Below are 12,084 nucleotides of genomic sequence, written 5' to 3' on the forward strand. Positions count from 1 at the left end.
AGTGCCCTTTAGCCTCTGTCCCTCTTTCTGTCTCGCTCTCTCTCAATGCAGTGTTAATGTACTGTAGTGTCCAGTCAGTGTGTCTGTACTGTATTAACCCTCTCTCTCAGTACAGTGTTAGTGTACTGTAGTGTCCAGTCAGTCAGTGTGTCTGTGCTGTACTGTATTAACCCTCTCTCTCTCAGTGCAGTGTTAATGTACTGTAGTGTCCAGTCAGTCAGTGTGTCTGTACTGTATTAACCCTCTCTCTCTCAGTGCAGTGTTAATGTACTGTAGTGTCCAGTCAGTCAGTGTGTCTGTACTGTATTAACCCTCTCTCTCAGTGCAGTGTTAATGTACTGTAGTGTCCAGTCAGTGTGTCTGTACTGTATTAACCCTCTCTCTCAGTACAGTGTTAGTGTACTGTAGTGTCCAGTCAGTCAGTGTGTCTGTGCTGTATTAACCCTCTCTCTCTCAGTGCAGTGTTAATGTACTGTAGTGTCCAGTCAGTCAGTGTGTCTGTACTGTATTAACCCTCTCTCTCTCAGTGCAGTGTTAATGTACTGTAGTGTCCAGTCAGTCAGTGTGTCTGTACTGTATTAACCCTCTCTCTCTCAGTGCAGTGTTAATGTACTGTAGTGTCCAGTCAGTCAGTGTGTCTGTACTGTATTAACCCTCTCTCTCTCAGTGCAGTGTTAATGTACTGTAGTGTCCAGTCAGTGTGTCTGTACTGTATTAACCCTCTCTCTCTCAGTGCAGTGTTAATGTACTGTAGTGTCCAGTCAGTCAGTGTGTCTGTACTGTATTAACCCTCTCTCTCTCAGTGCAGTGTCAATGTACTGTAGTGTCCAGTCAGTCAGTGTGTCTGTACTGTATTAACCCTCTCTCTCTCAGTGCAGTGTTAATGTACTGTAGTGTCCAGTCAGTCAGTGTGTCTGTACTGTATTAACCCTCTCTCTCTCAATGCAGTGTTAATGTACTGTAGTGTCCAGTCAGTCAGTGTGTCTGTACTGTACTCCCTCTCTCTCTCAATGCAGTGTTAATGTACTGTAGTGTCCAGTCAGTCAGTGTGTCTGTACTGTACTCCCTCTCTCTCTCTCTCACACTCGCAGCCTCTTCTTCAGCCGGTTGAAGTCCTTGGCAGACCTCCAGAGCCAGCTTTGCAGTTCCCTCAGCACCCAGAAACTCTCCACCTTCCGGGAGAAGTCATTGAAGCCCAGGGCAGAGGGGGGTGAGGAAAGAGGGGATGAGAGAGTAGAGGAGGAGGATGAGGATGAGGAAGAGGAGGAGGAGGAGGAGGAGGAAAGGGGGGAGAGGGAGGAGAGGGAGAGGGGAGTCCCAGAGAGAGAGAGGGGCCTAATGGGGTCCAGCCTTCCCAGCCCTGAGAGTATTGTGTGGTCACTGCTGTCACTCCCTCCCCCTCCAAAGTCATATAGGGAGAGGGAGAAGGGAGCGAGAGGAGGATGGAGGGTGGGGGAGAAGAGATCTGGGGGGGAGGGGGGCAGCAGCGGTAAGGGCAGGGGCAGGGCCCTGGAGAGACGGCGGGGGGGGCGGGAGGTGGGGAAGGGATGGAGAGAGGAGGGGGGATTTGGAGAGGTAACCTGCACCGATCGGCCTTGGGAGTCTGTGCTGTTCCGTCTTCCTCCATCTCGCTCTCTCCCCTCCTGACGCTCTCTCTCCCTCTCCTTCTCTCGCTCCCCCTCCAATTCTCGTCTGCTGTGAGAGTGGGCTGGGCTCTCTCTAGTCTCCCCCCTCTCTCTCTCTGCTGCCTCAGGGCTACTGTGACTGTAATAGTTGGCAGTCATGTATGTGTCTTCCAGGCTGGACAGCAGCTCTGTGATCTCAGCCACCTGAGCGTCAGCCAACCCCCGTGAGCGCGGATTGTAATCTGGTAGGTTGACTTCGGGGTACCCCTCGCTAACGGTGGCCCATTTTTGCGGGGCCAAGCCAGGCGCTCGCTGCGGGGACTGGGAGTCGCCTGCGCTGTACTGGTGTGGCTGGGTGCCCGGGAGGCTCTCTGAGACTGGGGAGATGCTGAGCAGTCGCCTCCTTCCCCTCCCCTTCCCTCCCTCTCCCTCTCCTTCTCCCTCCCCTTCCCCTACCCCTCTCCTCCCCCTCCCCCTCTCCCACCCATCTCTCCCCTTCCTTTCGCCCCTCCCCTCCTCCTCCTCCCAGGCCCACTCCACTTCGGAATCTGGATCCCATTGTGAACGCGAGCCAAGAAGTGACTCCGGATCAGTGGAGTCCAGATTCAGGACCTGCCTTTCCAAATCCGGGGGGTGGTGCTGGTTGGTGCGGGGGGGCCCAGGGGAAGGAGCAGGGGCGGCGGTGGGGGGCAGGGGGTACCCCAAAGAAGTCATCAGCCCCGAAATGCTGCCCAAAAGCCCGTCCAGCCCAGTGCAGAAGTGGAGCAGTGACCGTTGCAGGTAGGGGCACAGGGTGGACCGGGCCAGCTCTCGCACTGAGCCCAGCAGCAAGCTATAGGCCCTATGGTTCTGGAGTAGCCGGACCCGGTTCTCCAGCCCCTTCCACAGCTCGAAGCGGGTTGCAGCACTAGGCAGGGCCAGGGCACTGCAGTTGGGCCGGGGTGGGGCAAAGTCTGGATCACTGAAGGGGGGGCCCAGGTAACTCAGCTGCAGTGCAGAGACAGAGAGAGACAGAGTTAATACAGTACAGCACAGTAATTACTGACTGACTGACTGACTGGACACTGCTTCTAGTGTTTTACAGTCCAGGTGGTAGTAGTATGGTGGAGTATTATAGTGCAGTGTAGTGGACTGTATTATACTGTACTGTACTGGAGTAGAATTGATTAAACTGCACTATAATACCCCACCCCACTCCACTCCACTATACCCCACTATACTCCACTATACCTCACTATACTCCACTAAACCCCACTATATCCCCACCTCACTTCACTCCACTCCACTATACCTCACTATATTCCACTATACTCCACTTCAATGTACTCCAGTCCACTGCACTACAAACCACAATACTCCACTATACTCCACAGTATACTCAATTTTGCTCCACTCGAATATACTCCACTATACCTCACTATACAGTACTGTGGAAAAGTTTTAGGCAGGTGTGAAAAAATGCTGTAAAGTAAGAATGCTTTCAAAAATAGACATGTTAATAGATTATATTTATCAATTAACTAAATGCAAAGTGAGTGAACAGAAGAAAAATCTACATCAAATCAATATTTGGTGTGACCAGCCTTTGCCTTCAAAACAACATCAATTCTTCTAGGTACACTTGCACACAGTTTTTGAAGGAACTCGGCAGGTAGGTTGGCCCAAACATCTTTACTAACCACAGTTTTGCTGTGGATTTAGGCAGCCTCAGTTGCTTCTCTCTCTTCATGTAATCCCAGACAGACTCGATGATGTTGAGATCAGGGCTCTGTGGGGGCCATAGCATCACTTCCAGGACTCCTTGTTCTTCTTTACGCTGAAGATAGTTCTTAATGACTTTCGCTGTATGTTTGGGGTCATTGTCATGCTGCAGAATAAATTTGGGGCCAATCAGATGCCTCCCTGATGGTATTGCATGATGCATAAATATCTGCCTGTACTTCTCAGCATTGAGGAGACCATTAATTCTGACCAAATCTCCAACTCAATTTGCAGAAATGCAGCCCCAAACTTTCAAGGAACCTCCACCATGCTTCACTGTTGCCTGCAGACACTCATTCGTGTACTGCTCTCCAGCCCTTCGGCCAACAAACTGCCTTCTGCTATAGCCAAATATTTCAAATTTTGACTCATCAGTCCAGAGCACCTGCTGCCACTTTTTTGCACCCCAGTCCCTGTGTTTTCATGCATAGTTGAGTCGCTTGGCCTTGTTGCCACGTTGGAGGTATGGCTTCTTGGCCGCAAGTCTTCCATGAAGACCACTTCTGACCAGACTTCTCTGGACAGTAGATGGGTGTACCAGGGTCCCACTGTTTTCTGCCAATTCTGAGCTGATGGCACTGCTGGACATCTTCCGATTGTGAAGGGAAGTAAGCATGATGTGTCTTTCATCTGCTGCAGTAAGTATCCTTGGCCAACCACTGCATCTACGGTCCTCAATGTTGCCTGTTTCTTTGTGCTTTTCAAAAGAGCTTGGACAGCACATCTGGAAACCCCTGTCTGCCTTGAAATGTCTGCCAGGAAGAGACATTGCTGATGCAGTATAACTACCTTGTGTCTTGTTGCTGTGCTCAGTCTTGCCATGGTGTATGACTTTTGACAGTAAACTGTCTTCAGCAACCTCACCTTGTTAGCTGAGTTTGGCTGCTCCTCACCCAGTTTTATTCCTCCTACACAGCTGTTTGTTTCAGTTAATGATTGTGTTTCAACTTACATATTGAATTGATGATCATTAGCACCTGTTTGGTGTAATTGTTTAATCATTCACCTGACTATATGCCTTCAAAATCACTGACTATGTGCAAGTGTATCTAGAAGAATTCATGCAGTTTTGAAGGCAAAGGGTGGTCACACCAAATATGGATTTGATGTAGTTTTTTCTTCTGTTCACTCACTTTGCATTTAGTTAATTGATAAATATAATATTTTAACATGTCTATTTTTGAAAGCATTGTTACATTACAGCATTTTTTCACACCTGCCTAAAACTTTCCACTCCACTCCACTATACTTCACTATACCACATTATACTCCACTATCTGCCACTCAACAACACTCCACTATGCCCCACTATACTCATCTATGCCCCACTATCCTCCACTATACCCCATTCCACTCCACTATTCCACACTCCACTCCACTATGCTTCACTATACCACACTATACTCCACTATACTTCACTGTACTCCACTCCACTGTACTTCACTATACTCCACTATTCTTCACTATACTCTACTTCACTCCACCTCACTATACTCCACTTTATTCCACTATATCCCACTATTCTCCATTGCACTCCAATATACTTCACTATACTCCAGTATATTCTACAATACTGCACTCCAGTTTATTCCAGTCCACTCCACTCCACAACACAATGCTGCACTACACTCCACACTATACTCCACTATACCTCTCTATACTTCATTATACTCCACCATGCTTCACTCTACACCACTCCACTATACCTCACTATACTCCACTGCATTCCACTGCACTTCACTATACTCCACTATATTCCACTATACCTCACTATACTTAATTATACTCCACCATGCTTCACTGTACTCCACAGTATACTCCACTCCACTCCACTATATTCCACTCCACTACACCATACTCCTCTCCACTCCAGTATATTTCACTATACTTCACTATACTATAGTATACTGCACCATAATAATTCACGCCTATCCTCTCGGACTCACGTAGGTGTGTTTGATGTCTTTCAGCTGGTGCTCCAGGTACTTGGTGAGCTCATAGGTTCTCTCGAGGGTGGAGCGGTCCCCCCCCACCCCCAGGGCGGGCACCCGCACTGCGCCCACTGCTACAGCCAATAGCAGTGCCAGCGGAGCCGGACGGACTGTGGGGACAGCCAATCAAAGGAGAGGGCGTTAGGATTCAGATTCCTGATCATTCATTCTTTCAGAGAGACAGGATAGAGAGAGAAAGGGAGGGAGAGGGAGAGGAGAGAAAGAGATGAGACAGGGAGAGAGGCAGATGGGAGACAGAGTGAGAGAGAGAAAGAGTAGGGGAGACTGAAGAGAGTGTGGGGAGAGAGAGAGTTAGGGAGGGGAGATAAATGGATATTGAGAAACTACAAAGGCAGACAGAGTATAAGGTAGAAGGACAAGGAAGAGAAAGATGGCAGAGAGGGAGAAAGAGGGAGAGAGAGAGAAAACATCCAGAAAGTGGTGGAGAGAAAAAGGGCCTGGAAGGAATGAGAAGCAGAGGGAAAGAGAGAGTGAGAGAGAGGCATAACAAGAGACAGAGATGCAGAGCGTCAGCTCCCACTCGCTCCCACTGTGACAACGATATGGCCAGTGCTGTATTAGTGCAGCCTGGCAGGACACTGTGTGAGTTATAATAGCTCTCTCATCTCCAGGGCCCCAAATCCCCATTACCTGCATTAGCTACGGGGCAGTCGGTGTGTAATACTGTGTAATGCAGTGTAACAGAGGGTAATACCACTGTTCTGACACACACAGGCTGACCCGCGCCACGATTACTTGTTCTGTACTGGATTGAATTATCACAGTGAGAATCCTCTCTCTCTCTCTTTCTTTTTCTCTCTGACGGCTTTCTTTTCTCTTTTTGTCCCCCCCATTATCTATCAAATTATTGATCTATCTATCTATCTCTCTCACTCTCACTCTCTCTTTCTGCCTTAAAATAATGTGTTAAATGTTTGGAGTCACACCCAGGCACACGCATGCACCCTCCCTCCCTCTAACCCTCTCTCTCTTTCTCCTTCCTGACAGACAGAAGGCAGGATGATTTGTAATTACTTGTCTGTTGCGTGCTGTCTGTTTAACAAGCGTGAAATATGACAACCTCATTAGTCTCTCTCTCTCTCTCTCTCTCTCAGTGCAGTGTTAATGTACTGTAGTGTCCAGTCAGTCAGTGTGTCTGTGCTGTACTGTATTAACCCTCTCTCTCTCAGTGCAGTGTTAATGTACTGTAGTGTCCAGTCAGTCAGTGTGTCTGTACTGTATTAACCCTCTCTCTCTCAGTGCAGTGTTAATGTACTGTAGTGTCCAGTCAGTCAGTGTGTCTGTACTGTATTAACCCTCTCTCTCTCAGTGCAGTGTTAATGTACTGTAGTGTCCAGTCAGTCAGTGTGTCTGTACTGTATTAACCCTCTCTCTCTCAGTGCAGTGTTAATGTGCTGTAGTGTCCAGTCAGTCAGTGTGTCTGTACTGTATTAACCCTCTCTCTCTCAGTGCAGTGTTAATGTGCTGTAGTGTCCAGTCAGTCAGTGTGTCTGTGCTGTATTAACCCTCTCTCTCTCAGTGCAGTGTTAATGTACTGTAGTGTCCAGTCAGTCAGTGTGTCTGTACTGTATTAACCCTCTCTCTCTCAGTGCAGTGTTAATGTACTGTAGTGTCCAGTCAGTCAGTGTGTCTGTACTGTATTAACCCTCTCTCTCTCAGTGCAGTGTTAATGTACTGTAGTGTCCAGTCAGTCAGTGTGTCTGTACTGTATTAACCCTCTCTCTCTCAGTGCAGTGTTAATGTACTGTAGTGTCCAGTCAGTCAGTGTGTCTGTGCTGTATTAACCCTCTCTCTCTCAGTGCAGTGTTAATATACTGTAGTGTCCAGTCAGTCAGTGTGTCTGTACTGTATTAACCCTCTCTCTCTCTCAGTGCAGTGTTAATGTACTGTAGTGTCCAGTCCGTCAGTGTGTCTGTACTGTATTAACCCTCTCTCTCTCAGTGCAGTGTTAATGTACTGTAGTGTATTGTATTGTATCAGTCAATAGTGTAGTGTACTATGCAGTGCAGTGAGCTGGATTCTACTCCTGGACAACACACAGACTGCCTGCTGTATTCAATAAAGAGCACATTCCACAACACACACACTGGCACTGATACATACACACACACACACACACATACAAACAAACACTGGCATGGACACTGACACACTGACACACATACACACTGGCACTGACACTGAGACACACACTCACACACTTGCACTGAAACACACACACACACACTGGCACTGAGACACAGATACACAAACAGACATACACACTGGCACTCACATAAAGGGCAGAGAGAGAGAATTAGCAAGCAAGTGAGGAACAGAGTGAGGGAAAGGGAAAAAATGGGGAATGAAGAAAGAAAAATCACAGATCATAAACACAGAGGGGGAGCAAAGAGAGAGAGGAAGAGGGGGAGAAGAGGAGGCAGAGAGGGAGGGAGAGGGAGTGGGAGAGGCGGAGGGATGTACAGAGGCCATGAGAGAGAGGAAGAGGAGGAAAGACAGATCGATGGGTGGAAGAACAGAAGATAATGAATAAAGCCGCATGGAAAAGTAAATTAATATTTATCTGTGTGCCTGCATTTACTGACCCTTCCCTTTCTCTCCCTCACTCTCTCTTTCTCCTTCTCTTTTCTTTCTAAAGAATTGCTCTCCATTGAAAGAGAGAGAGAGAGAGAGAGGGAGGGTTAATACAGTACAGCACAGACACACTGACTGACTGGACACTACAGTACATTAACACTGCACTGAGAGAGAGAGGGTTAATACAGTACAGACACACTGACTGACTGGACACTACAGTACATTAACACTGCACTGAGAGAGAGAGGGTTAATACAGTACAGACACACTGACTGACTGGACACTACAGTACATTAACACTGCACTGAGAGAGAGAGGGTTAATACAGCACAGACACACTGACTGACTGGACACTACAGTACATTAACACTGCACTGAGAGAGAGAGGGTTAATACAGCACAGACACACTGACTGGACACTACAGTACATTAACACTGCACTGAGAGAGAGAGGGTTAATACAGTACAGACACACTGACTGACTGGACACTACAGTACATTAACACTGCACTGAGAGAGAGAGGGTTAATACAGTACAGACACACTGACTGGACACTACAGTACATTAACACTGCACTGAGAGAGAGAGGGTTAATACAGTACAGACACACTGACTGACTGGACACTACAGTACATTAACACTGCACTGAGAGAGAGAGGGTTAATACAGTACAGACACACTGACTGACTGGACACTACAGTACATTAACACTGCACTGAGAGAGAGAGGAGAGAGAGAGAGAGAGAGAGAGAGAGAGACCCTCTCCAACTTTTAATTTAATCCAAAGGAGGAAAAAAGGAAAAAAAGGAAAGAAAAAAATGAACAAGGCTCCTCAATTCTTTCAATCTGTCGCTCCTTTTGAAAATGAACGAGGGATGGGAGGGAAGGAGGGAACGAGGGAGCGGGCTGGCCGTGGGGCCGCGCTAATTCGGCAGAAATGTAAACAGCATGTGTAACTGCTCAGACCGTGACCAGAACACACCGCAGCCCCTCTCCCTCCCTCCCTCTCTCTCTCTATCCTTTTTCAGTCTCTCTCTCTTCCTCCTTCTCTCTATCCCTTTTCAGTCTCTCTCTCTCTATATTTCTCTCTCCCCATCTGCTTTTCTCTCTTCTGCCTTCCTCCTTTCTCGTTTTCTCCACTTCTCTGTCTCTCTTCCTCTCTTTTTCAGTCTCTCTCTCTCCATCTTTCCATCTCTCCCACTATACCCCCTCCCTGTCTCTCCCTCAACCCATCTCTCTCTCTTTCCTTCTGGGTGTGTCCCCCTCTTCCCCTCCCTCTCCTTTTCCCTTCACCTCTGTCCATATCCCTTTCTCTTCAACTTTTTCCCTCTCTCATTCCGACTGTGCCACTCCTCTTTCTCTTTCCCTCTGTCTCTCCCTCCTTTCATCTCTCTCTCCCCTTCTCTCTCTCTGCCCCCCTGCCCTCTCTCTCTCTCTCTCTCTCTCTCTCTCTCTCTCTCTCTCTCTCCCTCTCTCTCCCTCTCTGTTTCATATTAAAAGATGCTTTCCTGGCATGCCTGCACTGAAGAATTTGCCAAGACCATTACAGCATGCAATCAGCCAGCAGTCTCACAGTACAGACACTGCACACGAGCACCAGCCACCTCCGAACCTCCCCCAGTCCCTGTCTGTATGTGTCTGTACTGGATTGTGCCCGACTGACACACTAACTGACTGACTGACTGTTACACTGCCTGACTGACACATAGTAACTGATACACTGACTGACTGAATGACACACTGACTAATTGACTGACTAACTGATTGCCTGACTGACTGACACACTGACAGACTGACACACTGACTGACTGATGCACTACTACTTCTGCCACTACTACTAATGCTACTGGTACTACTATTTCCAATATGACTACTACTACTGCACTATACTACTACTACTACTACTACTACTACTACTAATAGTAATAATAATAATAATAATAATAATAATAATAATAATAATAATACTTTGACCCTACCTTGTCCGGTACGCATCTTTCTCTTCAGTCCGGATCCGGATAATTAAAGTCGGGCAAGTATTGACTTTCGGTAATTGTTCGTATAACTGTAATGCGTCAATAACAGAAAACTTATTATTTATTTTTTTAATGTATTTTTCTCTTTAATGTACTAGTTATCTATGTTTCTTGTTCGTTTCTTTTTCTCACTCCGCACTACGTACGGGGACCCCCCTCTCTCCTCCGCACCGGGGTATCTGTCAGTCTCTGCCCGGGCTGGAGCGCTCCAAACCTGGCGTGAGTCGTGCTAAGGTCCCGGTACAGCGTGCGTTGTATGAGAGTATAATGCTCAGTGCGTCTTTCTCTCTCTCTGTGGACTGAGAGAGACTGAATTGGTTAAACTGCGCTCCTTCGGTTTATAATACCCGAGGGAGAGAGAGAGAGAGAGAGAGAGAGGGAGGGAGGGAGGGAGGGAGGGAGGGAGAGAAAGTTTTTGTGTATTACTCTCTCTCTCTCTCTGTCAGTGATTCAGTCCGTCAAATATCTTACAGATGGTTGACACACCGGCAGAAACCGCGCTGTGTACTGACTCGGCTCTCTCTCTCTCTCACACACACACACACACACACACATTCCATTATTCTCCTTTTGATCATTCTTTTCCTCTTTCTTGCACCCCTTTTTTTCTTTCACTCACTCTGTCCCTCTTTTTACACCCTCAGACCCTCTCCCCCCCTCTCTCGCACACAGTACACTCAACACAGTGCACTCTTGGTGTACTGTAATGTCCTTTGGTGTCCAGGCAGTGTGTCTGTACTGTTCGGTATTAACCCTCTCTCTCTTTTCCTCTGTGTCTCTCTCTCCCTGCCTCCCTCCATCCCTCACTTACTCACATCGGCAATTTGCCCTTCCTTTTGCCTGTTGATTCTTTCTTTCCTTCGCTCTCTCCATCTGTAACACCCACCCTCTCGCCCTTTCACTTACTCTCTCTCTATAATCTCTCTCTCACTCTCACTCTTTCTCATTCTTGCTCTCTTTCACACCCTGGTTTCCCATTGGATCATTTTCCATAGACCCAATTTTTATTAGTCTGTTCCTTCTCTCCATCTCTCTCTCACTCCCTCCCTCACGTCCCCTATTCTGTAATCCTCTGTCAGTGTTCCTGTTTCTGTCTTTCTCTCGTTCAGTTTGCTAAAGGACTGATGTGTCACTTAAGATATTGACTCAGTGAATCAGCCACAGCACAGTACAGTAAAATGCTATACAGTACAGAACAATAGAATAGTATACAGTTTAGTACAATCTTTACTTTACAAATTGGTACAAGACTATACAATATAATACAATACAATACCATATAATACAGTGCATTACAAACCATTACAACACAGCACAGAACAATATAATGAAATACTATACACTAAAATAAAGTACAATGCAAACCTTTACAATACAGGACAGTAAAATATAACACAATACTATAATATATAGTACAGTACAATACACAATATTGTAGAATATACAATGTAGTATGTGTATAAGTCTATCCATACAGGCTATAATACAGCAGAGTACAGACACACTGACTGACTGGACACTACAGTACATTAACACTGCACTGAGAGAGAGAGGGTTAATACAGTACAGACACACTGACTGGACACTACAGTACATTAACACTGCACTGAGAGAGAGAGGGTTAATACAGTACAGACACACTGACTGACTGGACACTACAGTACATTAACACTGCACTGAGAGAGAGGGTTAATACAGTACAGACACACTGACTGACTGGACACTACAGTACATTAACACTGCACTGAGAGAGAGAGGGTTAATACAGTACAGACACACTGACTGGACACTACAGTACATTAACACTGCACTGAGAGAGAGAGGGTTAATACAGTACAGACACACTGACTGGACACTACAGTACATTAACACTGCACTGAGAGAGAGAGGGTTAATACAGTACAGACACACTGACTGACTGGACACTACAGTACATTAACACTGCACTGAGAGAGAGAGGGTTAATACAGTACAGACACACTGACTGACTGGACACTACAGTATTATTATTATTATTTTTATTTTTTTTATTTCTTGGCAGACACTCTTATCCAGGGTGACTTACAACATAA

General features: G+C 46.7%; 1 protein-coding gene across 1 annotated transcript; it reads right to left on the reverse strand.

The window, feature by feature from the left end:
• Positions 1 to 612: 612 nt before the first annotated feature.
• On the reverse strand, positions 613 to 9,971 carry clcf1 (cardiotrophin-like cytokine factor 1). The gene is made up of 4 exons (XM_066717838.1): positions 9,956 to 9,971; positions 5,333 to 5,487; positions 2,281 to 2,612; positions 613 to 1,197 (listed from the first exon to the last, which is right to left on the reverse strand). The coding sequence occupies exons 1-4, from the start codon at positions 9,969 to 9,971 to the stop codon at positions 1,080 to 1,082; spliced, it is 621 nt and encodes a 206-aa protein (XP_066573935.1). The 3' UTR covers positions 613 to 1,079.
• Positions 9,972 to 12,084: the final 2,113 nt, after the last annotated feature.

Source organism: Amia ocellicauda, chromosome 12, assembly GCF_036373705.1.
Source record: "Amia ocellicauda isolate fAmiCal2 chromosome 12, fAmiCal2.hap1, whole genome shotgun sequence".
NCBI classification, from domain to species: domain Eukaryota; kingdom Metazoa; phylum Chordata; class Actinopteri; order Amiiformes; family Amiidae; genus Amia; species Amia ocellicauda.

Bases quoted from the DNA above. Each gene is read 5' to 3' on its own strand.
- clcf1 (XM_066717838.1), bottom strand. The intron at 2,613-5,332 runs GTGAGTCCGAGA...TCTGCACTGCAG, and splicing joins AAGACATCAAACACACCTAC to CTGAGTTACCTGGGCCCCCC. The intron at 1,198-2,280 runs CCCCCGCACCAA...CCCCTCTGCCCT, and splicing joins CCTGCTCCTTCCCCTGGGCC to GGGCTTCAATGACTTCTCCC.